Source organism: Mastacembelus armatus, unplaced genomic scaffold, assembly GCF_900324485.2.
Source record: "Mastacembelus armatus unplaced genomic scaffold, fMasArm1.2, whole genome shotgun sequence".
Taxonomy (NCBI): domain Eukaryota; kingdom Metazoa; phylum Chordata; class Actinopteri; order Synbranchiformes; family Mastacembelidae; genus Mastacembelus; species Mastacembelus armatus.
Genome location: NW_022872853.1, coordinates 629,407 through 656,173, shown reverse-complemented (window position 1 = coordinate 656,173; position 26,767 = coordinate 629,407). Strand labels below are relative to the sequence as shown.

The following is a 26,767-nucleotide window of genomic DNA, read 5'->3' as shown; positions in this document are numbered from 1 at the left end:
ACTGTTCTATATCATATACTGCTCTACTGTTCTATATCATATACTGTTCTACTGTTCTATATCATATACTGTTCTACTGTTTTATATCATATACTGCTCTACTATTCTATATCATATACTGCTCTACTATTCTATATCATATACTGCTCTACTATTCTATATCATATACTGCTCTACTGTTCTATATCATATACTGCTCCACTGTTCTATATCATATACTGTTCTACTGTTCTATATCATATACTGTTCTACTGTTCTATATCATATACTGTTCTACTGTTCTATATCATATACTGCTCTACTGTTCTATATCATATACTGCTCTACTGTTCTATATCATATACTGTTCTACTGTTCTATATCATATACTGTTCTACTGTTCTATATCATATACTGTTCTACTGTTCTATATCATATACTGTTCTACTGTTTTATATCATATACTGTTCTACTGTTCTATATCATATACTGTTCTACTGTTTTATATCATATACTGTTCTACTATTCTATATCATCTACTGCTCTACTGTTCTATATCATATGCTACTGTACTGTTCTATATCATTCATTATATCACAATCGTCATTTCATATATCATTTAACCATTGAACAATTCATGATTATTTCTTTTAGGGTATTAACTTATCAGCTGATCATAAACACTCGTGTGTGTGTGTGTGTGTGTGTGTGTGTGTGTGTGTGTGTGTGTGTGTGTGTGTGTGTGTGTGTGTGTGTGTGTGTGTGTGTGTGTGTGTGTGTGTGTGTGTGTGTGTGTGTGTGTGTGTGTGTGTGTGTGTGGTTTTGATTGAGTCAGATATTTTCTACCTGTTATCTCAGTGTTTCAGACACAGGCCTTACACTCACCTCTCCAGAGGTCACATCTCTGTGTGACTTGGTCATAATTAATACATTTCCACATCCTGACTTGGTGTCACAGGAACGTTTTCTACACAACAGTGGAACCAGTGTTTTGTATGATCCCAGTGGAGAACCTTCATTGGAAATGTTCCCACTTTAAAGCTACAGTAACTCCTGACGACGTCGGTGTGTGTGGTGGGAAACGAGTTGTCTCTGCTGTGAGTCGCCAAACACAACAACGTTAATTAAGCAGAGTCGGTGTTAGAAATGATGCTCACGGCGTCTTTCATGTTGTCTTTTCCCACAGAGGAGCTGGTTCTGAGTTTGCTGGGAGCAGGTCTGTGCAGGTCTGAGGCTGATAACACCCAGACTGGAGATTATGGTAATAACAGGCTGCCACTGAATGACTGCTGCGTCCCATCACTGGTGAACGGGTGGGCGGGCTGCGGGCGCTTATCACCGTGGTGCAGTGGGTGATTCTTCACATGGTGAAGTGACGGGCGACACCCTGTTTCACACTGCAGCTGGACAAAGAGCAGCTCAGCGCTTTTAGCACCAAACGAGGATGAAACGACGACTTGATGGCGCACGTTGATTGTTCTAAAAGCACCGATGATCCTGTCGGTCGCTGAAACGTGACTGTTTCCAAAAGCGAAGGACCCCGACCAGCAGATCTTATCAGCAATAACCAGTAAAAGCCTTTACCTTCATGCTCACTGTCATTTAGCACTGTTAGTGCTGCAGTTTTGCAAATGCTCACAAAACTCTTTCTGTGACTGTGTCACACAGCGAGGACACAAAAAAACCAAGTCAAGCTGGTGTTTTCTGGAGGAAACAAGCAGAAACAGATATTTTCCGGTGAGCGGCTGCTTTTGTGTGGTCAGAAGCGACAAACAGAAGGATTTGTGTGGCGTTGGGGGGCTGACGTACCTCGCCATCAGCTCATCAGATAAGAACGCTGCTCTGCGGCTCTTTCAGCGGAGCCGGTGACCTTCAGGTTAGAAGCAGAGTCCTGTTTCCAGAACCAGGAGTCACACAGGTTTTTGTTTGTGCGAAGGCTTCCTCTGTTCAGACTGCAGATGGAAAGTGAAGACGCCTGGTGCATCTTTTCCAGGACTCAGAAAGGATGAAACTGTATGTACAGTTGCCAAGGAGACAGCAGGCGGAGAGCTAGTTCGAGGCTGTTTGCATCCACACTGCTGCTCCGTCCTCAGGACTCACTTCAGGAGACGCTGCCAGAGACTCCACACAGGTGAGACTCCAGTTTGTTCCAACTTAAAAAGCGGATTCCAGTCTGCTGTTCGGCTCAGGCAGGAGATGAGAGCGACAGCAACTTCTCTGACGGCTCTGAGTTTGTCTCTGGGCTGATGTTTCCTGCAGTGGAAAGCAGCACAGGAGAGCACAGCTGAGGGACGCTGCAGCTTTAAAAGGACATAATTGAGTGTCAATGATCACCACATCAGCTGCAGAGTTACTAATGCAGGCAATCAGCGGGCTCAAAACCGCTCGCCCCCGTAGAACAGAATCAGAGAAATCCTGCCCCTGAGCAGCCTCAGCTGTGCGTCCGTCACGCTCACTTCACTTCTCATTTCTCCTCTGGTTGCAGCTCACTGGAGCCTGCGCTGAGGAATTATCTGCTGTCAGGACCCGAGCAGCAAGCCGCTGCGCCAACGGGGACCCGACCCGGATGGGGGGCTGAGCCATGCTGTCCGCCGCCATTCAGATCCTGGCGTTCGCCCTGGCGCTCCTGGGCGTCCTCGGCACCACTGTGGCCACCCTGCTGCCCAACTGGAAGGTGAGCATCAACGTGTGGTCCAGCATCATAACCCCCATCTCGCAGATGCAGGGTCTGTGGATGGATTGCGTCTGGTACAGCTCCGGCGTCTTCAGCTGCACTATGAAGAACTCGGTGCTGTCGTTGCCGGCATATATGCAGACCACACGGGCCGCCATGGTTCTGTCCTGCATGGTGGCATCATTCGGACTGTGTCTCGCCTCCCTGGGGCTTAAATGTACCCGCTGGGGTGGCAGCCATCGAGCAAAGGGGCACACGGCAATTGCCGCAGGGGGCTGCTTCATCCTGGCCAGCTTCCTCTGCCTGGTCCCCGCATCCTGGTTCACCAACGAAGTCATCACCACATTCCTGACCACGGACCTGCCTGACAGCAGCAAATATCAGCCTGGAGGAGCTCTGTGTGTGACGTTTATCTCCGCTGGCTTCCTCCTGGCTGGAGGGGTCATTTTTTGTTTGTCGTGTCCCGGGAAAAGAACGAGGCGACCGGACCACACTTCCTCCACCGACCCTGACAGATTTGTGTTGTACCGTGATGAGCAGTGGAGGCGGGAGCAGCAGACGGAGTGTGAACAGCCAAAACACAGGCAAAACAAAACTGTGCAACTGCAGCTGGACAAGGTGAAGCAGGAGAAAGCTCCTCAGGACAAGCCCGAACAGGATCCGAAGCAGAAGCTCTACTCGTCGCCCTCCAAACTCCCTCCAAAAGACATCAAGGACAGCTACAGCCTCCAGGAGTATGTCTAATCCTCACAGCTGGGAGGTGAAGAGTGGAGGTTTCAGCTGAGGCTTTCTGGCTCCCGGGCTGGGGGAGGTGTGTTTGAGGGGGAATAATTACCAAATGTTGGAAATGACACATTGTGGATTCAGCTGAATGTTGCTGAAACAAGAACAGGAGCTGCACGAGCGAAAAACAACCAGCACCAGATGCTTTAAATCCTTTAAAAACCGCCACATCCTCCTCACACCAAAGGTCTGAAGGCAAAAAAAAAACTATTTGACTGAAAGTGAAAAGCCATCGTTCATTTCCAGCCGTCTGCCTTTTAACTCACACAGGGCCGGTCCAAAGCTTTCTGTGACCACGGGCAGGCACTGACCCCCCCCCCCCCTTCACAAACACAATGATCCAAAACACAAAATATGACAATTAGAACCAAAGATCAATCACTAAATATTAAACAATGTGACATTGGAAGTCTAAATAAAGACTTTTGTTACGGTGCTGTTGGGCGGAATTACAATTGAGAAACTCAACAATTCATAATCTCCATCACGTCTCCTTTGGACCGGTTCTGAAACCGCAGAGCCATTTCCAGAAAACCTTGTGGACTCTGCATGTTGTCAGTTCTGCTGCTTGAATTTACTGCGAGCTGCTGTAGTCGAGACTGTGCCTGAAGCAATAAAAAACGTTGTCGAGCTTTTTAAATTCACTGTGTTGTCGGACACAAAAACGAGTCCGGATCCAAAGTGTCAAAGCGACGGCATCCGCTCCATCTTTTCCCAGAGGTTCGGGGGGAGGTGGGGGTGCAGAGCAGCGTGGAGAGAGGTAATGATGCTCTTTGCTTTCCCATTATCCTCTCTCCACGGTTGGGTGCACACTGCACACACAATATCACCCTCCACCTCCCCCGGCAGCTGTATGAAAAGGACATCCAGTCGTTTTCAGGATCGAACTTGGGGCCTGATGGAGACGGGAGAGTCCACAATGCTGTGTCCTTTACCCTGAGGTCAGCTGTCAATCTCACCTGTCAACAGAAATGCAAAGCGCTGAGCTGAACGCCCACACGGCCTCTCAGGAACAGCTTCAAACCTGCAGAAAGAAAAACCATTTAGAGGAGAAAATAGTTGATTCATCAGACCCGACAGTGACACATTCACAGAAACCAGGACACGTTTAACACAGGAGCAGCAGGGAAACACGTTTTTTAAAGAATCAAAGACGAGATTGATGTTTCTGGACTGATGTCGGTCTGTTTTTACACTTTGGATGATGATCTGAGATCAGTCCCAACAGTGTCCACCCACAGCAGCAGCTCCTGAATGTGTTTTCATGCAGATTCATTTGACTTTATTAACCACAGGCTTGAATGTGTGACATTAATAATAAAAATGTCTCTGCATCATTGAAATGACAAAACCTGGTCTCACATTTTAGTTTGTGGTTCCTGTCCTACACATCATGTGGACTAAACCATCAGTTAATTCAATCTGAAAGTCACGTGGCTGGCAGGACAGCAGCCTGGACTTCAGCATCAGTCCATTTGCCTGAACTTAGATAGAACCTGCCCTGAGGTAGCAGCTAAAAAGGTTCCTCCAAACAGTCTCTAAGAACCAGTTTTTACCCTGGATTTGTACTGATGCCTGTCCCAGTTTCACTTTGCTTCTTAGTGTCTCAGATCTTTGACCACAAAGTTTCACATTTTGATTATCTTGTGTTAAATTTCTGGTATGATCCTTTTCTTGTTCTGTTTTATAAATCGTCTTTCTGGCATGAGAACCTCAGCATGAAGCCAAATCCACAATGTTCAGGGACTGGAAAATAAAACAGACTGGGAGGAGGTCAGGTTGGAAGACAATAGCAATGCAACTGTTAGAGCCGACAGCAGCGTCAGAGCCGTTTGTTGATCTAAACTTCCTGTTAAGGCATGAAACCAGACGTGCACACAACCAAGCAAACTTTTTTTAAAAATACAGGAAACGGTGCAAGTTGTGCATGTGCAGCTACTCTGCAGTAATTAGGGTCGGACGAAGCAGCTTTGACTGTCAGGGTTCGTACATTTTGTCCAGATCTTCATGACTCTTACATGACATGAAACTTCAGAATATTTTCTGATTTCTGCATGAAAACTACACAAGTTATCCACAACGACTGTATCTGTCCACAGTCAGAAGTCTTTTTTCCCAGGATGCATCGTGATGACATGATCACTGTCAAATTTTAGAAACAAATACACGTAAAATTCACATGTATTTTAAAATAGAAAATAAACTGTGGCCCCACATTGTGTGGAATTAGATTGAAAATTGATTCAAATGTTTTATTCCGACTTTGTTTTGAGGCTTTTACACCTGATCTGTGTTGTTGTTGATTTAAGGGAAAAGCTGTCAGTCACACTAAAACACACCAAGCTGAAGAAAAGAGCAGCTCTGGTTTTAAAAAGGAGCCGTGAGCACAACACTCTTACAGATTAGATCATAGATGTGAGTAAAGAAGAGTCAAAACATTATGTAGAAAAATAACTTGAAACTGAAGTTCAGATAAAACACTGTCAGTTGTCACATGCTGAGATAAAAAGAAAGGTTTTTAGCTTGGACTTAAACATTCCCAGAGATGAGGCCTGTCTAACATCAGGAGACTATTCCAGGTTTTAGCTGCATAAAACTGAAACGCTGCTTCTCCCTGTTTAGTCCTGACTCTGGGCACGAGCAGGAGGCCTGTCCCTGATGGTCTCAGAGTCCATGATGGTTCATATGGCACCGACATGTCAGAGATGTTCTGTGGTGCTGAGCCATGAAGAGACTTATACACAAGCAGGGCTGTTTTAAAATCTATTCTCTGAGCGACAGGAAGCCAGTGCAGAGATATGAGAACAGGAGTGATGTGGTCGTACTTCCTGTTTGTAGTCAAGACCCGAGCAGCGTTCTGAAAGAACTGCAGCTGCCTTACAGCTCTTTTTGAGAACCCCGTGAACAGTTACAGTAATCTGACCTGTTGGAGATAAATGCATGGATGAGTCTCTCCTGTCAGTGTGTTTGAGATGGTAAAATGCTGATGATGTAACTGATTTAACGTGGCTGTTAAAGTTCAAGTCTGAGTCCATGATTCCCCCTAGATTTTAGAGAAAGAGACTCGAGGTGACTGCTGACACTTTCTCTTTGTTTCTGTGGCCCAGAGATGATTATTTCAGTCTTGTCTCTGTTTATTTGGAGAAAGTTGTTTTTCATCCACACAGTGATCTGTTCAATGCAGCTGCACAGTGAATCCACTGTTCACCTGCTGTGAGTGAAAAGTAAATCTGAGTGTCATCTGCATAGTCATGGTAGGACACGTTACCTTCTGTTGTCAGACTGAAGTTTGCTTGTGTTTTGTATATTTGCATGTGGTTCCTTGAGTTGCAGTGTGTTGAGCTGTCAGGGCCATCAGAGGTTCACTTGACAGAAAGTTAAGATATTAAAAACCTTGAGCCAGAGAATTGTTGATATTACTGCTTGAAAATTAGTCCAGTAAAGGAAAATAGTTGCTAATTAATTTGTTTAATTGATATGTCCCTTCTAGTTTAACCAGAAACATTTTTTTTTAATTCAAATGAAAATATTCTTTTGCAGTGACTGAGTTATTCTCTTGAAATGTTCATGCACATGCCAGTATTTTCTATTTCTGAGTTATTGATTATGGGGAGAGAAAAGAGATCAAACCATAGGCCAAGCAGCCAGATGCCCTCACGTCCTAAAGGATGTCCCATCTTCCTGCTGGTCCTCACATCTACTGTAGATATGAATGGACTGACTGTAGACTTTGTCATGCACAGTGTAAAAAAAGAAAATTGGTGAAGAGAGCGACTGTGAAGTTTCCTGTTTCCAACACTGGTGGTAGATGGTTAATTCAAATGAACTGAGAAACCACAGCTGCCTGTTTGCTACAGAAACATTTCATAATTTCCTGTTCTCACCCAGTTCTTCTTCAGCAACTTCTCAGCAGAGCATCACTTTCAGAGAAAACACAGCAGAGCACAAACTGCCATGTTCTGTAGATTTACATTATTAGATTTAGTAAAATATGTTTTCATGACACATTATAGATGAAATAAAAATAATCCTGTTAGAAAATCTACAGTTACAGTAAAGGTTCAGTTTTCTTCTACTGAGCATGTTTGATAAAGTCGACTTCAACAGGCTGAATAAAGAATCAGTGGATAGTTTTTAGTGTCAGTTTTAACATGTTGATGAAATTATGAATCATGCAGCCTGTGAATATAGATGGTTACATTACCCATCTCACACACACACACACACACACACACACACTCACACTCACACTCACATACGTGTTTCATGATAGTGAAAGTAAAAACAGGACTGGATGATAATTTCTTTGTGTAAATGAAGTTTCAGTATTTAACCTGGTGACAGTGCAGACCTATGACCAGTCCCAAAGCTCTGGTTGTGTGACTCTGTCTCAGAACAGTCAGCAGAACAACTAGAGTCAAGATCATCTTTGTAAACTGATTTGAGAGGAATTTACTTTTCTGTTATTAAGTCCTGAATAAAAGGTAAGACAATATAAAATATATGAGTAAATTAGACATTTAGCAGAGTTGTTGCTTAACCACAAATATTTTATTTTCAGAGATGAGTTGGATAAAGTCTAAAGTTTGTCGCCCATCGCCACGTAAGATTATTTAAAAACTGAACCCTTTATTAAAAATCACATGTTCTACAATTGTCTTTATTAATTCTTTACCTTGTGTCTTGTGTCTGTCAGTTCTTGATGAACCCTGGAGGAAAATAAACTGGGGGTGAGTCTGTTTCCTTCCTGAATGAAAAATGTTTTAACTCCTTTCACTGAAAAAATACAAACCTTCCTCCTTCAGTAACGTCCCAGGTAACTGCACATCTTTCCTTCTCTGAGCAGAGACAACCGGACTGACCTGCAGTATGTGAAGGACTACAGACCTCACACTGAAGGCCAGCAGCTCAGGATCCTTCTTCATGGACCAGCTGGAGCTGGAAAGTCCAGTTTCATCAACTCTGTCCAAAGCGTCTTACTTGGCAGAATGTACGCACACGCTTTGGTAGACAACACCTCTGGTGACTCTTTCACCACAAAGGTACGTAGAAGTTTGGACTGTAGTACTGAATCATCCCAAATATATTGTATCATATGCAATAATACTGTGTACTATTACTATTACTACTTCTTTCAATTCAATTCAATTCAATTTTATTTGTATAGCACAAATCACAATACAAATCATCTCAAGGCACTTTACAAAAACTAAAACTAAAAACCCAACAATTCCCTTATGAGCAAGCACTTGGCGACAGTGGAGAGGAAAAACTCCCTTTAACGGAAGAAAAAACCTCCAGCAGAACCGGGCTCAGGGTTGATAGGGTAGGGGAGCTCAGTGCACCGATGGTCCTCGGGCAGTCTAGGCCTATAGCAGCATAACTAACTAAGGGATGGTTCAGGGTTGCCTGAAGCCAGCCCTAACTATATGCTTTGTCAAAGAGGAAGGTTTTAAGTCTAGCCTTAAAAGTACAGAGAGTGTCTGCCTCCTGAACCCAGGCTGAGAGCTGGTTCCACAGGAGAGGAGCTTGATAGCTAAAGGCTCTGCCTCCCATTCTGCTTTTGAGAACTCTGGGAACCACAAGTAGGCCTGCACTCTGAGAGCGAAGTGGTCTATTGGGATAATATGGTACTATGAGGTCTTTAAGGTATGAAGGAGCTTGATTATGAAGGGATTTGTATGTGAGAAGAAGGATTTTAAATTCTATTCTATATTTTACAGGGAGCCAATGAAGAGAAGCCTATATAGGAGAAATATGATCTCTCTTGCTAGTTCCTGTCAGGACTCTGGCTGCAGCATTCTGGATTAATTGGAGGCTTTTTATTAAGATATTGGGACATCCAGATAGTAATGAGTTACAGTAATCTAGCCTTGAGGTAACAAATGCATGGACTAGTTTTTCTGCATGATTTTGAGACAGGATGTTCCTAATTTTGGAAATGTTGCGCAGGTGAAAGAATGCAGTTCTAGAAATTTGTTTTATGTGTGAGTTAAAAGACATGTCCTGGTCAAAAATAACTCCAAGGTTTTTTACAGTAGTGCTGGAGGCCAGGGGCCAGGGCTACCAAGTCTATAGTAACTCATCTCACAGTCTGTGACAACAACAGGAAGTGTGGTGTTGATCTCCAGTAACTCATTTATTAAACAAACACAAAGCGTGTCAGGCAGTGAGGTCAGTGTTGAGCTACTGAAAAACCACAAACTGAATGTACCAGAAGAAAAACAGAAGGAGCCAGAGTCAGATCCCAGAGTCACAGCTGCTCTGACTCTGGCTGAACAAAGTGAGATGACTGGAGTACGACTGCTGTCTGGTTAAACTTTGCTCTACTAGTTTCTGCACTACCAACTAAAATCTGTATCTGATGGAGCCACTCTATGAGAATTGTTTAAAGCATTGTTTGAGCAAGCATCATTAACTGGAGGCTTTTATGGAGATATTGGGACATCCAGATAGTAATGAGTTACAGTAATCTAGCCTTGAGGTAACAAATGCATGGACTAGTTTTTCTGCATCATTTTGAGACAGGATGTTCCTAATTTTGGAAATGTTGCGCAGGTGAAGGAAGGCAGTTCTAGAGATTTGTTTTACGTGTGAGTTAAAGGACATGTCCTGGTCAAAAATAACTCCAAGGTTTTTCACAGTAGTGCTGGAGGCCCCAGGGCTATGCCATCTAGAGTAGCTATAATGTTAGAAAAGCTGTTTCTGAGGTTTTTAGGCCCAAATACAATAACTTCTGTTTTCTCTGAATTTAAAAGTAGAAAGTTACTGGTCATCCAGTCCTTTATCTCATTAGACATGGTTGAAGTCTGGTTAACTGGTTTGTGTCATCAGGTTTCATAGATAGATAAAAGTGTCATCTGCATAGCAGTGGTAATTAATACAATGCTTCCTAATAACGTTGCCTAAAGGAAGCATGGACAAGGTGAACAGAATCGGTCCTAGCACAGAACCTTGTGGAACTCCGTAACTGTCCACAGTACTGTCCCCTCGGCTCAGACTACCTTCCCTTTTCCTGTTACCATCCGACCACAGTTATCCAATCTGAATGACCAATGTTTTTGCTGTCGATCCTAGAGGTATTGATCAGTGTCAGTCAATGGTTCTTGGCAAACAGCTTGATGTCAGTGATGAAGAGGAGGTGGCTGATGAGGACTCCATTCTGTAGTCAGCATCGGTAACCAGTTTTGGTGATGATCTCACTGAGGGGGTTCAGGCCTATGTAGAACAGCAGGGGATAATGCATCTCTTTGGTAGATACTGCACTTGATAGTGACTTGTGTGATTGAAGTTGGCCGCTAGGTTTGTTTTCCACATTCCTGTGGAGTCCTGTTGATGTTGAACAGTTTCAAGCATTCCAGGATCAATGTGTGCAGCCTTGAGTCATAGGCCTTCTTGTAGTCAATCCAGACATGGCACAGTTTGGTCTGCCAGGTCTTACAGTCTTGAGTGACTGCACTGTGTACCAGTAACCGGTTCTTAGCTACTGGACAAGGTACACCTCTGGTGTTCCTAGAGGTACCTGACAGGAGTTTCCATGTAGTGCAAAGGCAGGGTATTGGGTGATAGTTGGATGATACTGCTCCCATCTGGGGGTCCTTTAGTTATTACGACTGTCCTGCCTACAGTTAACCATTCAGGGTGGGTCCCATCCACTAGCAGCTGGTTCAGTTGTGATGCTAATCATTCATGGAGTGAGTTTAGCTACCTCAGCCAGTAGGCATGAATCATGTCCAGGCCTGGTGCTGTCCAGTTCTTCATGTTTGAGACTCTTTCTCTGATGTCTACCACTGATGTCTGTTCTTAGTTCCACCAGCTACTGACCATCTTTGTTAAGTGATGCTTCCTTGTCCCATATGTTCTTCCAGTATTTTTCAGTCGCCAGCCTTGGTGGGTTTGCTTTCTGGTTATAACCCTGCCAGTGAGAGTTCACTTTGAATGGCTCAGTGGAGAATATCTGGTTTATTCTGCTTGCTTCTGTTTCTCTGGTGTACGTCAGTACACCTGAACATTCTATTGTTCAATCAGTTCAACCCTGGCTGTTTCACATCCTGAAAACACTGGAATGTGAATATAACTGAAACTTTCTCTGTTTGTGCTTCACAGTACAAAACCTACAAGATCCAGAAAGGAAATCCAGAGACTTTCTACCCTTTTGTCTTCAGTGACATCATGGGGCTGGAACCAACCAGTGGAGTCCTTGTGAGCGACGTCATATTGGCTATGCAGGGACACGTGAAGGACGGTTACAGGGTACAGCTGCTGCAAAGCTTTCCACAGAATTACCACATGTTGACTTTTCTATTTATTAGACTTATTGTCAAAGTCATTTAACTGGATTTATATTTGTTTTCTAGTTCGATCTTGAATCTAAGTTATCGGAGCATGATGGCTTCTACAATAGATCCCCAAACCTCAATGACCAAGTCCATGTGCTGGTTTGTGTTGCTTCTGCCTGCACACTAGCTCAAATGCCTGAAGAGGTTGTGAAGAAAATCCGGAACATCAGGAAGGAGGCCAGTGACCTGGGTGAGAGCAAAGATCTGCTGATAACTGTTCATCCTGGGAGCATCGAGCTCTGTCCTGCAGCTTTTAGGTCCATGACCACAGAGAAGAGCAGCTGCAGTCTGGTTGGGTTCACGTCACTTACAGCAGTTTTCTGCCTCTCGTCCTCACAGGGATTCCTCAGGTGGCCCTGATCACCAAAGTGGATCTGGCCTGTCCTGAAGTCAACAAAGATTTAAAGAACGTCTACAAGAGCAAGTACATGAAGGAAAAGGTGCGTTTGATTTGATGTGTTTGTTCACAGATGGACAGTTTCATATGAAATCAGACACCAGGGATAAACTCTTCTCTGACTGAACGTCAGTGAAACCGTCTGGATGAAGACAGTGAAGGTAACGCTGTGACTTCCAGTCAGTTCTGTGTTGTAACAGTTCTTCAAACTGATAAACAACAACATGGACACAGGCCCAGCTGTGCTGCTGATGTGCACAGATCCAGTTTCCAGGTGTCACCATACTCAGAATTTGTGCTCTGCATTTTAACCCATTCTCAAGTGCACACACACAGCAAGTGAACACACACACACCGTGCACACACACCCGGGGCAGTGGGCAGCCAAGAACTAGAGAACTAATAAGTTGTTTTTGTTTTTCTAACACAGATGGAGCAGTTCAGTGTAAATGTGGGGATCCCCATGAACTGCATCTTCCCTGTGAAGAACTATCATGAAAAAACCGACCTGGATGATGACATGGACTCACTGATCCTGAACGCCATGAAATACATCATCAACTGGGGAAACGACTGCATTGACTTCAGGAGTCAGTCTGAACCTTCAGGCAGAAATGTTTAAACACAGAATAGAAAGGCAGTGACCAGCAGGGTCTGACACTGTATTCTATATGATGACTTCAATTTTTATTTGTATTAAAAAACATCCATCCATCCATCCATCCATCCATCCATCATCTATACCCCCTTATTCCTAACCAGGGTCCCAGGGACCTGCTGGAGCCTATCCCAGCTCTCTTTGGGTGAAAGGCAGGGGTCCACCCTGGACAGGTCACCAGTCCATCACAGGGCCTATTAAAAAAACCTCTTTATGTTAATTATTAACTGATTTTAAATACAATGCTTTTGTCATGACAAATTACCAATTATGGACTCTTATTTTGTAGCTTTTCCTGTTTGTGGTCTGTCCCTTATCGGGTTTTGTCTTAACCTGGTCTGTAAATAAATCACAGTGGCTTCTGTCACAGTTTGTCATGTTGCTAGATGTGTGTATGTTAGTGGATTATCTCAGTCCTCAACTTTGCATATGGACTATTTACTCTTCTGTGCTCTGTTCTGTTCTCTGGTTTGGACTCTGGTTGTTGTCAGCCCCAGATATCCCTGGTCTTTTTCAGGATTTTCACATCCCATATTGATGATCCTCCATGTATAGACAGAGACCAGGTCAAAGGGATGGGGGTGGACCCTTTGTTTCCTGGATCACAGATTACCTAACAGAAAGTCCACAGTTCATCAGGCTGAGGAGCTGCATCTCTGGTAGAGTTTTGAGCAGCACAGGGCTCCACAGGGGACTGATGGGCTCCATTCCTGTACACACTGTGCACAGCAGACTTTATGTACACATTCACAAGTTTTCTGATACTGCGATTGTTTTGTGTATTGGGGTTGAAGGTAGAACCAGGTGAAGTTTAGGGTTGGGGTTAGACAGTTGCCATTATGCCAAACTGCAGCTAGTGGCCAACAGCAGCTAGTGCCCTAACAGCAGCTAGTGGCTAACTGCAGCTAACACAGTTTTTTTTATGCCAAATTGGGAGAGTGGCTAGGTCCTAGGAACAACATCTGAGATCTTTGTCCCAAAGAGTCCAGTCTTATGAACAGCTAAGATACTGTTCAGGACCCTCAAGCTCCCAGGCCTCTGGTAGAGGACCTGAGCTTTAAGGAGACAAAGACCACTTGCAGGGGCGAGTTGGGAATTTTATTGTAATTTCTTAATATCTGATCTATTTTACATCAATCCTACTGAACATACAGGTCAAGTATTGTATCGTCATTAGTTTTCTTGTTTTATCCTCATGTTTTATGACCCAGTTCTGCACATGACAGAAGAGTGTTCAGTGTTATGGACTCTAGTTTTCCCTTTTCCAGTTTGTCCCTGTAGGTTCCTCTGGGAGCTCTTTGCAGGCAAACACACCATGTATAGACACCAATACACAGACACAACTACAGTGTGGACAAGCTTTAAACAGGTAATTTAATCTCTAATTCAATAATCTGAATGTAATGGGAACAACTGAGGAGTCAGAGTCCAGATTTAAAGGGCCACATGTTTCTATCTGTAAACAAATGAAAACAACTTTAATTTCAGTTTCTATTTGAGAGCTGAAGCCTCTTACCAATGAGTCGTAATGTCCACTGTAACATATTTCTCATTAGTGTGTGATAGAAAGCGTATTACCTGTGAGGTTTAAAATAACACAGTTCATTGTGTGTGAACTGAAACAGAAACCTGACGTGTTTGGACTCTGTTCAGCATCTTGGCTTTTGTGAGGCCAAATAGTTTCTAAGGTGTGACAGGGCAGAATGATATGTACCATAACCCGTTTAGTCGACACACCTGGACTATTTAAATGTAGTAAACAAGACTCAATGCTTTGATATACTGCAGTAACTTTACATAACAGGAGTCCAAGGTTCTTCTCAATAAAATATTAAAGAAAGACGCAGTAAAGAAATTCTGAATTAGATAAAACTACATAAACAGTCCAAGGTAGTTGAGTATTAACTATCAGTTCAACAGCCTGCAACTATTTTCACATCTATAAAAATGTAAATGTTTATTTTTTGACTGTGCAGAATTAAAATGGGTTTAGTTCATGAGACATAAATAAAAGCAACATTTACATATGAAACAGAAATGAAGTGATATTGAAACATTAATGTAGATCAGTAAAACTAAACTACAGGATGTTCCATGATGTTTACGATACATCAATACATCAATAAATAAAAAGCAATATATAAAGAGAAAGCAAACTTTTCTCAGAGGAAACATGTCACAACATTTAGATCCTGGAACAGATAAAGGTCTGGAAGAACAGGTCTGGTGACACAAAATATTGGAATTGTCCTGAGCTGTGAAGACTCCAAGTCTCATCTTTCATGATAGTGAAAGTAAAAACAGGATTGGATGATAATTTCTTAGTGTAAATGAAGTTTCAGTATTTAACCTGGTGACAGTGCAGACCTGGGACCAGTCCCAAAGCTCTGGTTGTGTGACTCTGTCTCAGAACAACAAAGGTAGGATGACTCTGATGGTTCTGTTGGTTTATCAGTCAGCACAGCAACTAGAGACAAGATCCTCTTTGGAAAACCTGACGCTCCACGTGCAACATGAAGTGATTGTGAGGCAGCTACTTCTGATATTCTGATGACTGGAAGCTGCAGATTCAATGATAGAAACTGGATTTATTTTACTATTTAATAGGACTTTGAATGTTTTAAGGTCAAAACCAAATCATTTCTTTAAACTTTAAGTGAATGTTTAATTTTCCAGGAATGGGAGGAAAGAAATCTAAACCTGCTCCGCCACCTCCATGTAAGATTATTTAAAAACTGAACCCTTTATTAAAAATCACATGTTGTACAATTGTCTTTATTAATTCTTTACCTTCTGTCTGTCGGTTCTGAAAGAACCCTGGAGGAAAATAAACTGGGGGTGAGTCTGTTTCCTTCCTGAATGAAAAATGTTTTAACTCCTTTCACTGAAAAAATACAAACCTTCCTCCTTCAGTAACGTCCCAGGTAACTGCTCATCTTTCCTTCTCTGAGCAGACACAAACAGACTGACCTGCGGTATGTGGAGGACTACAGACCTCACACTAAAAACCAGCAGCTCAGGATCCTTCTTCATGGACCAGCTGGAACTGGAAAGTCCAGTTTCATCAACTCTGTCCAAAGCGTCTTACTTGGCAGAATGTACGCACACGCTTTGGCAGACACCACCTCTGGTGACTCTTTCACCACAAAGGTACGTAGAAGTTTGGACTGTAGTACTGAATCATCCCAAATATATTGTATCATATGCAATAATACTGTGTACTATTACTATTACTACTTCTTTCCTACCAAGTCTATAGTAACTCATCTCACAGTCTGTGACAACAACAGGAAGTGTGGTGTTGATCTCCAGTAACTCATTTATTAAACAAACACAAAGCGTGTCAGGCAGTGAGGTCAGTGTTGAGCTACTGAAAAACCACAAACTGAATGTACCAGAAGAAAAACAGAAGGAGCCAAAGTCAGATCCGAGTCACAGCTGCTCTGACTCTGGCTGAACAAAGTGAGATGACTGGAGTACGACTGCTGTCTGGTTAAACTTTGCTCTACTAGTTTCTGCACCACCAACTAAAATCTGTAATTAAATCAAATACTGATATAATCAACAGCCAGACCTGAACCATCTGTCTACATTGTCCTTTTTATTGACTTAGTTTAGGAGCTCTGTTATTATTTCTATAATAAATGTAGTTTTCTATAAAATAATTTAGGTAAAAATAGCAAAAATACATTTTCACTGTTCTACACTGTTTATTTACACTCTTAATGATTTAGTCACAATATAATCAAATCTATTTGTAATTTAACTGTTTTGAGTTTATTTCTTTCATCTTCTTCTTTCTTTTTCTATTGTGTTTCCTGAACATTCAGCATTTTGTCATCACCCTGCAGGTGATCCGTTTCTCCTTCAAGCTTAGGTCCTCTACCAGGGGCCTGGGAGCTTGAGGGTCCTGGGCAGTATCTTAGCTGTTCCTAGGACTGGACACTTTAGGCCACAGATCTCAGATGTTATTCCTGGGATCTGATGGAGCCACTCTATGAGCATTGTTTAGAGCATTGTTTGAGCAGGCATCATTAACTGGAGGCTTTTTATGGAGATACTGGGACATCCAGATAGTAATGAGTTACAGTAATCTAGCCTTGAGGTAACAAATGCATGGACTAGTTTTTCTGCTTCATTTTGAGACAGTCGTAGCTACTTACATTTGTATTTATGGTCCTTTATAGGATCCACTAAACAAATACACGAAATGAAGCTGAACTAACTTGGAGGAACTAACTGGAGGAAATGTCTCCTAAAGTCTCGTCCAGGGAAACTTCATTGTGTTGATGGTGATGGACTGTTGTCTGTTGTCCACTGTCTGTTGAGCACTGTCTGTTGTTCACTGTCTGTTGATCGCTGTCTGATCTTCGCTGTCTGTTGTTTGCTGTCTGTTGTTTGCTGTCTGTTGATCGCTGTCTGTTGTCCACTGTCTGTTGAGCACTGTCTGTTGAGCACTGTCTGTTGTTCACTGTCTGTTGATCGCTGTCTGTTCTTCGCTGTCTGTTGATCGCTGTCTGTTGATCGCTGTCGGTTGATCGCTGTCTGTTGTTCGCTGTCTGTTGATCGCTGTCTGTTGATCGCTGTCTGTTCTTCGCTGTCTGTTGATCGCTGTCGGTTGATCGCTGTCTGTTGATCGCTGTCGGTTGATCGCTGTCTGTTGATCGCTGTCGGTTGGTCGCTGTCTGTTGTTCACTGTCTGTTGATCACAGTCTGTTATTCACATAGTGAAAACACTGGAATGTGAATATAACTGAACTTTCTCTGTTTGTTCTTCACAGTACCAAACCTACAAGATCCAGAAAGGAAACCCAGAGACTTTCTACCCTTTTGTCTTCAGTGACATCATGGGGCTGGAACCAACCAAAGGAGTCCTTGTGAGCGACGTCATATTGGCTATGAAGGGACACGTGAAGGACGGTTACGGGGTACAGCTGCTGCAAAGCTTTCCACAGAATTACCACATGTTGACTTTTCTATTTATTAGACTCATTGTCAAAGTCATTTAACTGGATTTATATTTGTTTTCTAGTTCGATCTTGAATCTAAGTTATCGGAGCATGATGGCTTCTACAACAGGTCCCCAAACCTCAATGACCAAGTCCATGTGCTGGTTTGTGTTGTTTCTGCTGACACAGTAGCTTATACGTCTGATGAAGTTCTGCAGAAAATCCGGGACATCAGGAAGGAGGCCAGTGACCTGGGTGAGAGCAAAGATCTGCTGATAACTGTTCATCCTGGGAGCATCGAGCTCTGTCCTGCAGCTTTTAGGTCCATGACCACAGAGAAGAGCAGCTGCAGGCTGGTTGCGTTCACGTCACTTACAGCAGTTTTCTGCCTCTCATCCTCACAGGGATTCCTCAGGTGGCCCTGATCACCAAAGTGGATCAGGCCTGTCCTGAAGTCAACATAGATTTAAAGAACATCTACAAGAGCAAGTACATGAAGGAAAAGGTACGTTTGATTTGATGTGTTTGTTCACAGATGGACAGTTTCATATAAAATCAGACACCAGGGATAAACTCTTCTCTGACTGAACGTCAGTGAAACCGTCTGGATGAAGACAGTGAAGGTAACGCTGTGTGTCCAGACTCTTGATGGTCCTGAAGCTTAAAGAACAGTCTGAAACAGGTTCAGAGACCAAACCCTCCTGTTGGACTGTTCTGACCTGAACTAGAGAACTAATAAGTTGTTTGATTTGTTTTTCTAACACAGATGGAGCAGTTCAGTGTAAATGTGGGGATCCCCATGAACTGCATCTTCCCTGTGAAGAGCTATCATGAAGAAATCGACCTGGATGATGACATGGACTCACTGATCCTGAGCACCATGAGACACATCATCAACCTGGGAGACGACTGCATCAACATCAAGAGTCACAGTGACCAGCAGGAGTTCTAACACTGTCCTGTACTGTCATAACGTTTTGCTTATCTGTACTAAAATCATCTTTAGGTGTTAATGATTGACTGAGGTTAAGAGTCAGAGATCCAGTTCTCTTTAGATGTGGGTCAGGTTGTAGTTTGTTCAGACATATAAGATGAAATACATGATGTTATTCTGATTCTTCTTCTTAGTCCTGCCCCTTCACAGTTAACATTTAAAGTCTCCCCCTTTTCCTACTGTTTCTCTATAATACAGCAGAGAAACAAGCTGCTGGTTCCAGGAGTCTTATTATTATATATGTGACATTTTTACACGTGGACAATCCATTATACGTTACCAACGAACATTTAGCTCAGCTCACACCAGTTACCTTCACAGTCTGACATTAGGTTTTCAGTTCAGGAGCCAACAGTCATATCCAGCTGGTTGTCTGTGCATAAGAGTGGAGACAGTGAGAAAACCCTGAGTCCACTGTAATAACTGGATCAGTTTCTATACAAAGTGCCAAATGAGTCGTTGTTGTGTTAGTGACTGACTTTGAGGTGTAGAAATACACTGGTGTGGAAGGTCTGACTGGGTCTCATCTGTTTTTTACAAAACACGTTCGTTTGGTCTCAGCAGGTTCAGCATCAGTATGTTACTACCTGCTCACCAAGTCCAGAGCAGAGACTCAGACTCTGCCAGAGGAATCACGAGACCGAGCAGAGTCTCGGACCCAGTTCCCACAGTATTTATGCACCTTCATTAGTACGACTCAATGGGTCAGATGTGTTTTCACACAGCAGGTGTCACATGAAGTAGAGACGAAGTACAGAAGTTTTAGATTAAGAAAAAATGATCCTGCAGAATAATCAGTTGGACCTGCAACATATTTGAGATGTCCTGTGATGGAAAGAGACTGATGTGCAAATATGTGACAGTGTTTAGATCCTGGAACAGATAAAGGTCCAGTAAAACAGGTCTGATGAAACTGAACCTTTGACCAGTGTTTTGAGCTGTGAAGACTTCAAGTCTCATGTTTTACAAAACTGAAAGTAAAAACAGGATTGGATGATAATTTCATTGTGTAGATAAAGTTTCAGTATTTAACCTGGTGACAGTGCAGACCTGGGACCAGTCCCAAAGCTCTGGTTGTGTGACTCTGTCTCAGAACAACAAAGGTAGGACGACTCTGATGGTTCTGTTGGTTTATCAGTCAGCACAGCAACTAGAGACAAGATCATCTTTGGAAACTGATTTGAGAGGAATTTACTTTTCTGTTATTAAGTCCTGAATAAAAGGTAAGACAATATAAAATATATGAGTAAATTAGTCATTTAGCAGAGTTGTTGATTAACCACAAATGTTTTATTTTCAGAGATGAGTTGGATAAAGTCTAAAGTTTGTCGCCCATCGCCACGTAAGATTATTTAAAAACTGAACCCTTTATTAAAAATCACATGTTCTACAATTGTCTTTATTAATTCTTTACCTTGTGTCTTGTGTCTGTCAGGTCTGAAAGAACCCTGGAGGAAAATAAACTGGGGGTGAGTCTGTTTCCTTCCTGAATGAAAAATGTTTTAACTCCTTTCACTGAAAAAATACAAACCTTCCTCCTTCAGTAACGTCCCAGGTAACTGCACATCTTTCCTTCTCTGAGCAGAGACAGACAGACTGACCTTCAGTATGTGAAGGACTACAGACCTCACACTGAAGGCCAGCAGCTCAGGATCCTCCTTCATGGACCAGCTGGAGCTGGAAAGTCCAGTTTCATCAACTCTGTCCAAAGCGTCGTACGTGGCAGAATGTACGCACACGCTTTGGTAGACAACACCTCTGGTGACTCTTTCACCACAAAGGTACGTAGAAGTTTGGACTGTAGTACTGAATCATCCCAAATATATTGTATCATATGCAATAATACTGTGTACTATTACTATTACTACTTCTTTCCTACCAAGTCTATAGTAACTCATCTCACAGTCTGTGACAACAACAGGAAGTGTGGTGCTGATCTCCAGTAACTCATTTATTAAACAAACACAAAGCGTGTCAGGCAGTGAGGTCAGTGTTGAGCTACTGAAAAACCACAAACTGAACCTACCAGAAGAAAAACAGAAGGAGCCAAAGTCAGATCCCAGAGTCACAGCTGCTCTGACTCTGGCTGAACAAAGTGAGGTGACTGGTGTACGACTGCTGTCTGGTTAAACTTGCTCTACTAGTTTCTGCACCACCAACTAAAATCTGTAATTAAATCAAATACTGATATAATCAACAGCCAGACCTGAACCATGTGTCTACATTGTCCTTTTTATTGACTTAGTTTAGGAGCTCTGTTATTATTTCTATAATAAATGTAGTTTTCTATAAAATAATTTTGGTAAAAATAGCAAAAATAAATTTTCACAGTTATTTTTATTTACACTCTTAATGATTTAGTCACAATATAATCAAATCTATTTGTAATTTAACTGTTTTGACAATATTTCTGTTTTATTTCTGAGTTTCTATCCTCTTCCCCAGACTTACACAACACATCCTCACACTCACTGCTCACATCACACCAAGGACTGTACCACATCTGTACTTGTGTTTTCATTTTCTTCTTTCTTTTTCTGTTGTGTTTCCTGAACATTCAGCATTTTGTCATCATCCTGCAGGTGATCTGTTTCTCCTTCAAACTGCTCTTATAAAACCTCTTCTTAAAAAGCCTAATCTAGATGCTTCAGCAGTAAGTAACTACAGGCCAATATCAAATCTTCCATTTTTGGGAAAAATAATTGACAAAGTAGTTTTTCAACAAATTCACAGATTTATGGTGCAAAACAATCTTTTTAATGCACTTCAGTCTGGATTTTGCTCACACCACAGCACTGAGACTGCACTTATTAAAATTTTAAATGATTTATATTTAAATAATGATGAATCCAAAACCTCTGTTTTAGTACTACTGGATCTCAGTGCTGCATTTGACACAGCTGATCATGATGTGCTGCTTCATAGACTAGAAGCTTGGGTGGGAGTTACTGGCTCAGTGTTAAATTGGCTAAAATCTTACTTACAAGATAGAGACTATTTTGTCTCACTTGGTAACTATGAGTCTGAGCGAACAAAAATGAAATGTGGAGTTCCTCAGGGGTCTATTCTTGGTCCTCTCTTATTCAATATCTACATGCTGCCCCTTGCTCAGATTATGGAATACTACAACATTGACTACCATACCTATGCAGATGACACCCAACTTTATATATCAGTATCATCTCATGATTATAGTCCTCTAAATTCATTATGTGAGTGTATTAATCAAGTCAAAGAATGGATGTGCCAGAATTTTCTCCAGCTCAATACAGACAAGACAGAAGTGATTGTTTTTGGCCCCAAAAATGAAAGGTCAAAGGTCATTGCTCACCTTGACTCCATGTCATTGAAAGCTACAAATCAAGCCAGAAACCTTGGTGTAATCATTGACTCAGACCTGAATTTTAACAACCACATAAAATTCATCACTAAATCTTCCTATTACCACCTGAAAAACATTGATAGAATAAACAGTTTTCTGTCATTAGATTATTGTAATGGCTGTTTACAGGTCTTAGCAAAAAGTCAATCAGGCAGCTGCAGCTAGTCCAGAGTGCTGCTGCCAGAATCCTTACAAACACCAAGAAACTGGACCATATCACACCAGTTCTCAGATCACTACACTGGCTTCCCGTTAGTCAAAGGATAGATTTTAAAATCTTATTGCTAGTTTATAAAGCACTAAATGGTTGTGGACCAAAATATAATCAAGATGTATTAGTTCCCTATGAGGTTTCCAGACCCCTCAGATCATCTGGGACAGGTCTACTGTGTGTTCCCAGAACCAGAACCAAACAAAGTGAAGCAGCATTCAGTTACTATGCTCCTCACCTGTGGAACAAACTTCCTGAACACCTGAGGTCTGCTCAAACTGTCAGCTCATTCAAACCAGGCTGAAAACACTGTTGTTTACTGCTGCCTTCAAATAATTGTTCATCCTTGTTTTCTTAATGTGCTTTGACATCTTATTTGAATTGACTTTATTTGATTTAAATTTATTTTATGTTAAATGTCTTTGTTTTTAGATGCTCTTTTCCATACTTTTAATGTCATTATCTGCCTTTGTAAAGCACTTTGAATTGCGTAGTGTATGAATGGTGCTATACAAATAAATTTGCCTTGCCTTGCCTTGCCTTCAAGCTCAGGTCCTCTACCAGGGGCCTGGGAGCTTGAGGGTCCTGGGCAGTATCTTAGCTGTTCCTAGGACTGGACTCTTTAGGACACAGATCTCAGATGTTATTCCTGGGATCTGATGGAGCCACTCTATGAGCATTGTGAGGAGCTTCCTTGTCTTGATGATCGTGGCCTCTACGTCCTCCTTTGGCCTGGTTGTTATACCAGTGGGGTACCTGGACCTTGCTCTTTCCATTCAGCTGACTTCTCAGGACCTGCCTTACTCTTAGTAACTCAGTAACTGCCAAATACCTACAAATACCTACCCCCCCCCCCAAGCCCCCCGGAAGGAGCCAATGGAGAGAAGCCAATATAGGAGAAATATGATCTCTCCTGCTAGTTCCTGTCAGGACTCTGGCTGCAGGATTCTGGATTACTTGGAGGGTTTTTATGGAGATACTGGGACATCCAGATAGTAATGAGTTACTGTAATCTAGCCTTGAGGTAACAAACGCATGGACTAGTTTTTCTGCTTCATTTTGAGACAGTCGTAGCTACTTACATTTGTATTTATGGTCCTTTATAGGATCCACTAAATAAATACAATAATAAAGCTGAACTAACTTGGAGTAACTAACTGGAGGAAATGTCTCCTAAAGTCTCGTCCAGGGAAACTTCATTGTGTTGATGGTGATGGACTGTTGTGTGTTGTCCACTGTCTGTTGTTCACATCGTGAAAACACTGGAATGTGAATAGAACTGAAATCTTCTCTGTTTGTTCTTCACAGTACCAAACCTACAAGATCCAGAAAGGAAACCCAGAGACTTTCTACCCTTTTGTCTTCAGTGACATCATGGGGCTGGAACGAACCAGTGGAGTCCTTGTGAGCGACGTCATATTGGCTATGAAGGGACACGTGAAGGACGGTTACGGGGTACAGCTGCTGCAAAGCTTTCCACAGAATTACCACATGTTGACTTTATATTTATTAGACTCATTGTCAAAGTCATTTAACTGGATTTATATTTGTTTTCTAGTTCGATCTTGAATCTAAGTTATCGGAGCAGGATGGCTTTTACAATAGGTCCCCAAACCTCAATGACCAAGTCCATGTGCTGGTTTGTGTCGTTCCTGCTGACACACTAGCTCAAATGCCTGAAGAGGTTGTGAAAAAAATTCGGAACATCAGGAAGGAGGCCAGAGACCTGGGTGAGAGCAAAGATCTGCTGATAACTGTTCATCTTGGGAGCATCAAGCTCTGTCCTGCAGCTTTTAGGTCCATGACCACAGAGAAGAGCAGCTGCAGGCTGGTTGGGTTCACGTCACTTACAGCAGTTTTCTGCCTCTCGTCCTCACAGGGATTCCTCAGGTGGCCCTGATCACCAAAGTGGATCTGGCCTGTCCTGAAGTCAAAAAAGATTTAAAGAACATCTACAAGAGCAAGTACATGAAGGAAAAGGTACGTTTGATTTGATGTGTTTGTTCACAGATGGACAGTTTCATATGAAATCAGACACCAGGGATAAACTCTTCTCTGACTGAACGTCAGTGAAACCGTCTGGATGAAGACAGTGAAGGTAACGCTGTGTGTCCAGACTCTTGATGGTCCTGAAGCTTAAAGAACAGTCTGAAACAGCTTCGGAGACCAAACCCTCCTGTTGGACTGTTCTGACCTGAACTAGAGAACTAATAAGTTGTTTTTGTTTTTCTAACACAGATGGAGCAGTTCAGTGTAAATGTGGGGATCCCCATGAACTGCATCTTCCCTGTGAAGAGCTATCATGAAGAAATCGACCTGGATGATGACATGGACTCACTGATCCTGAGCACCATGAGACACATCATCAACCTGGGAGACGACTGCATCAACTTCAGGAGTCACAGTGACCAGCAGGAGTTCTAACACTGTCCTGTACTGTCATAACGTTTTGCTTATCTGTACTAAAATCATCTTTAGGTGTTAATGATTGACTGAGGTTAAGAGTCAGAGATCCAGTTCTCTTTAGATGTGGGTCAGGTTGTAGTTTGTTCAGACATATAAGATGAAATACATGATGTTATTCTGATTCTTCTTCTTAGTCCTGCCCCTTCACAGTTAACATTTAAAGTCTCCCCCTTTTCCTACTGTTTCTCTATAATACAGCAGAGAAACAAGCTGCTGGTTCCAGGAGTCTTATTATTATATATGTGACATTTTTACACGTGGACAATCCATTATACGTTACCAACGAACATTTAGCTCAGCTCACACCAGTTACCTTCACAGTCTGACATTAGGTTTTCAGTTCAGGAGCCAACAGTCATATCCAGCTGGTTGTCTGTGCATAAGAGTGGAGACAGTGAGAAAACCCTGAGTCCACTGTAATAACTGGATCAGTTTCTATACAAAGTGCCAAATGAGTCGTTGTTGTGTTAGTGACTGACTTTGAGGTGTAGAAATACACTGGTGTGGAAGGTCTGACTGGGTCTCATCTGTTTTTCACAAAACACGTTCGTTTGGTCTCAGCAGGTTCAGCATCAGTATGTTACTACCTGCTCACCAAGTCCAGAGCAGAGACTCAGACTCTGCCAGAGGAATCACGAGACCGAGCAGAGTCTCGGACCCAGTTACCACAGTATTTATGCACCTTCATTAGTACGACTCAATTGGTCAGATGTGTTTTCACACAGCAGGTCTCACATGAAGTAGAGAAGAAGTACAGAAGTTTTAGATTAAGAAAAAATGATCCTGCAGAATAATCAGTTGGACCTGCAACATATTTGAGATGTCCTGTGATGGAAAGAGACTGATGTGCAAATATGTGACAGTGTTTAGATCCTGGAACAGATAAAGGTCCAGTAAAACAGGTCTGATGAAACTGAACCTTTGACCAGTGTTTTGAGCTGTGAAGTGTGAAAGTCTCATGTTTCATGATACTGAAAGTAAAAACAGGATTGGGTGATAATCTCTGTGTGTAAATAAGAGTCAGTATTTTACCTGGTGACAGTGCAGACCTGGGACCAGTTTCACTGCCACTCTGCCAGTCGGGACATTGTTCCACGGGACAGGGCACGATAACAAACCAGCTGGCAGCTTTTTAACTGTGGGGACAGACAGTAGTCCTGCAGCCTGAATGGAGGGAAATGGTCTTTTCTGCTCCTCACAGGGTCACAGCGCCCCCCACAGGCCGGGAGACACCACTACAGCTTTTTACTAATTGTTATGTTCATTGTTACTTTGTCATGTGACAGTGAAATGGTCTTGACTTCTTCTGTGATGAATGACTGCAGTCAAACATGATGTTTCAGCTTTATTTAGCCTGCCTTGGATTTGGACAGTGGTTGGTAAATCCTCACTGGCAGCTCCATTTAGCAGCTGCACAGGAGACCTGAGTCTGCCTGAGCTCTTTAAAGGTTCTTCACGTCACAATGACCGTGGATGAGAACAGAAGACGTGATGAGCTTTGTTTAGTGTGAGCTGTTTCCAGCTGTTTCCAGCTGTTTCCAGGTGTTTCCAGCTGTTTCCAGGTGTTTCCAGGTGTTGTGTGTGCTTGCTGAGTGACACTTAATGGAACAGGTAACCCTGTCTCAGTCGTCCAGGTGAAAGTATCTAGAGGTTGAGTCATGGCGACTGGACTTCTAGTTTTTAGGTCGAAACTCATCCGAGTAGTTTCATCAGTCTGAGAGAAGCTTCATTTCCTCTTAGACCTCTTCACTTTCCTCTGCACATGTCTGAACCATCTCAGTCTGGTCTCACTCACTTTGTCCCTGAAACGCCAAAACCTCAACTGTCCCTCTGAGCATCTTCAGCTCTGCCTCCTGTCTTTTGTCCTGTGCAGCCATCCTTAAACCACACAACATACAGTAGCTGGTCTCACTGCCATCTTCTACACCTTTCATT

General features: G+C 42.6%; 3 protein-coding genes across 8 annotated transcripts; all 3 read left to right on the top strand.

Annotated features, from left to right (window-relative positions):
- Positions 1-1,321: 1,321 nt before the first annotated feature.
- LOC113131209 (claudin-20-like) lies at positions 1,322-5,155 on the top strand. 2 transcript variants are annotated; one of them, XM_026308234.1, is made up of 3 exons: positions 1,322-1,549; positions 1,648-2,110; positions 2,465-5,155. In XM_026308234.1, the coding sequence occupies exon 3, from the start codon at positions 2,561-2,563 to the stop codon at positions 3,395-3,397; it is 837 nt and encodes a 278-aa protein (XP_026164019.1). In that variant the 5' UTR covers positions 1,322-1,549; positions 1,648-2,110; positions 2,465-2,560; the 3' UTR covers positions 3,398-5,155. The 2 variants fall into 2 exon arrangements, with proteins under 2 accessions (XP_026164019.1, XP_026164018.1); XM_026308233.1 differs by having other exon boundaries at positions 1,322-2,110.
- Positions 5,156-7,527: 2,372 nt separating this feature from the next.
- Positions 7,528-19,286, top strand: LOC113131193 (interferon-induced protein 44-like). 5 transcript variants are annotated; one of them, XM_026308205.2, is made up of 8 exons: positions 7,528-7,920; positions 7,998-8,039; positions 8,133-8,166; positions 8,283-8,478; positions 17,612-17,758; positions 17,863-18,034; positions 18,184-18,284; positions 18,546-19,286. In XM_026308205.2, the coding sequence occupies exons 2-8, from the start codon at positions 8,000-8,002 to the stop codon at positions 18,729-18,731; spliced, it is 876 nt and encodes a 291-aa protein (XP_026163990.1). In that variant the 5' UTR covers positions 7,528-7,920; positions 7,998-7,999; the 3' UTR covers positions 18,732-19,286. The 5 variants fall into 5 exon arrangements, with proteins under 5 accessions (XP_026163990.1, XP_026163989.1, XP_026163992.1 ...); XM_026308204.2 differs by lacking the exons at positions 17,612-17,758; positions 17,863-18,034; positions 18,184-18,284; positions 18,546-19,286 and adding exons at positions 11,543-11,689; positions 11,794-11,965; positions 12,115-12,215; positions 12,603-13,197 and having other exon boundaries at positions 7,751-7,920; XM_026308207.1 differs by lacking the exons at positions 7,528-7,920; positions 7,998-8,039; positions 8,133-8,166; positions 8,283-8,478 and adding exons at positions 13,964-14,199; positions 15,507-15,548; positions 15,644-15,668; positions 15,785-15,980.
- Positions 19,287-19,356: 70 nt separating this feature from the next.
- On the top strand, positions 19,357-25,832 carry LOC113131194 (interferon-induced protein 44-like). The gene is made up of 7 exons (XM_026308209.2): positions 19,357-20,115; positions 20,209-20,242; positions 20,359-20,554; positions 23,675-23,821; positions 23,925-24,096; positions 24,246-24,346; positions 24,605-25,832. The coding sequence occupies exons 1-7, from the start codon at positions 20,076-20,078 to the stop codon at positions 24,788-24,790; spliced, it is 876 nt and encodes a 291-aa protein (XP_026163994.1). The 5' UTR covers positions 19,357-20,075; the 3' UTR covers positions 24,791-25,832.
- The last annotated feature ends 935 nt before the right edge of the window (positions 25,833-26,767 follow it).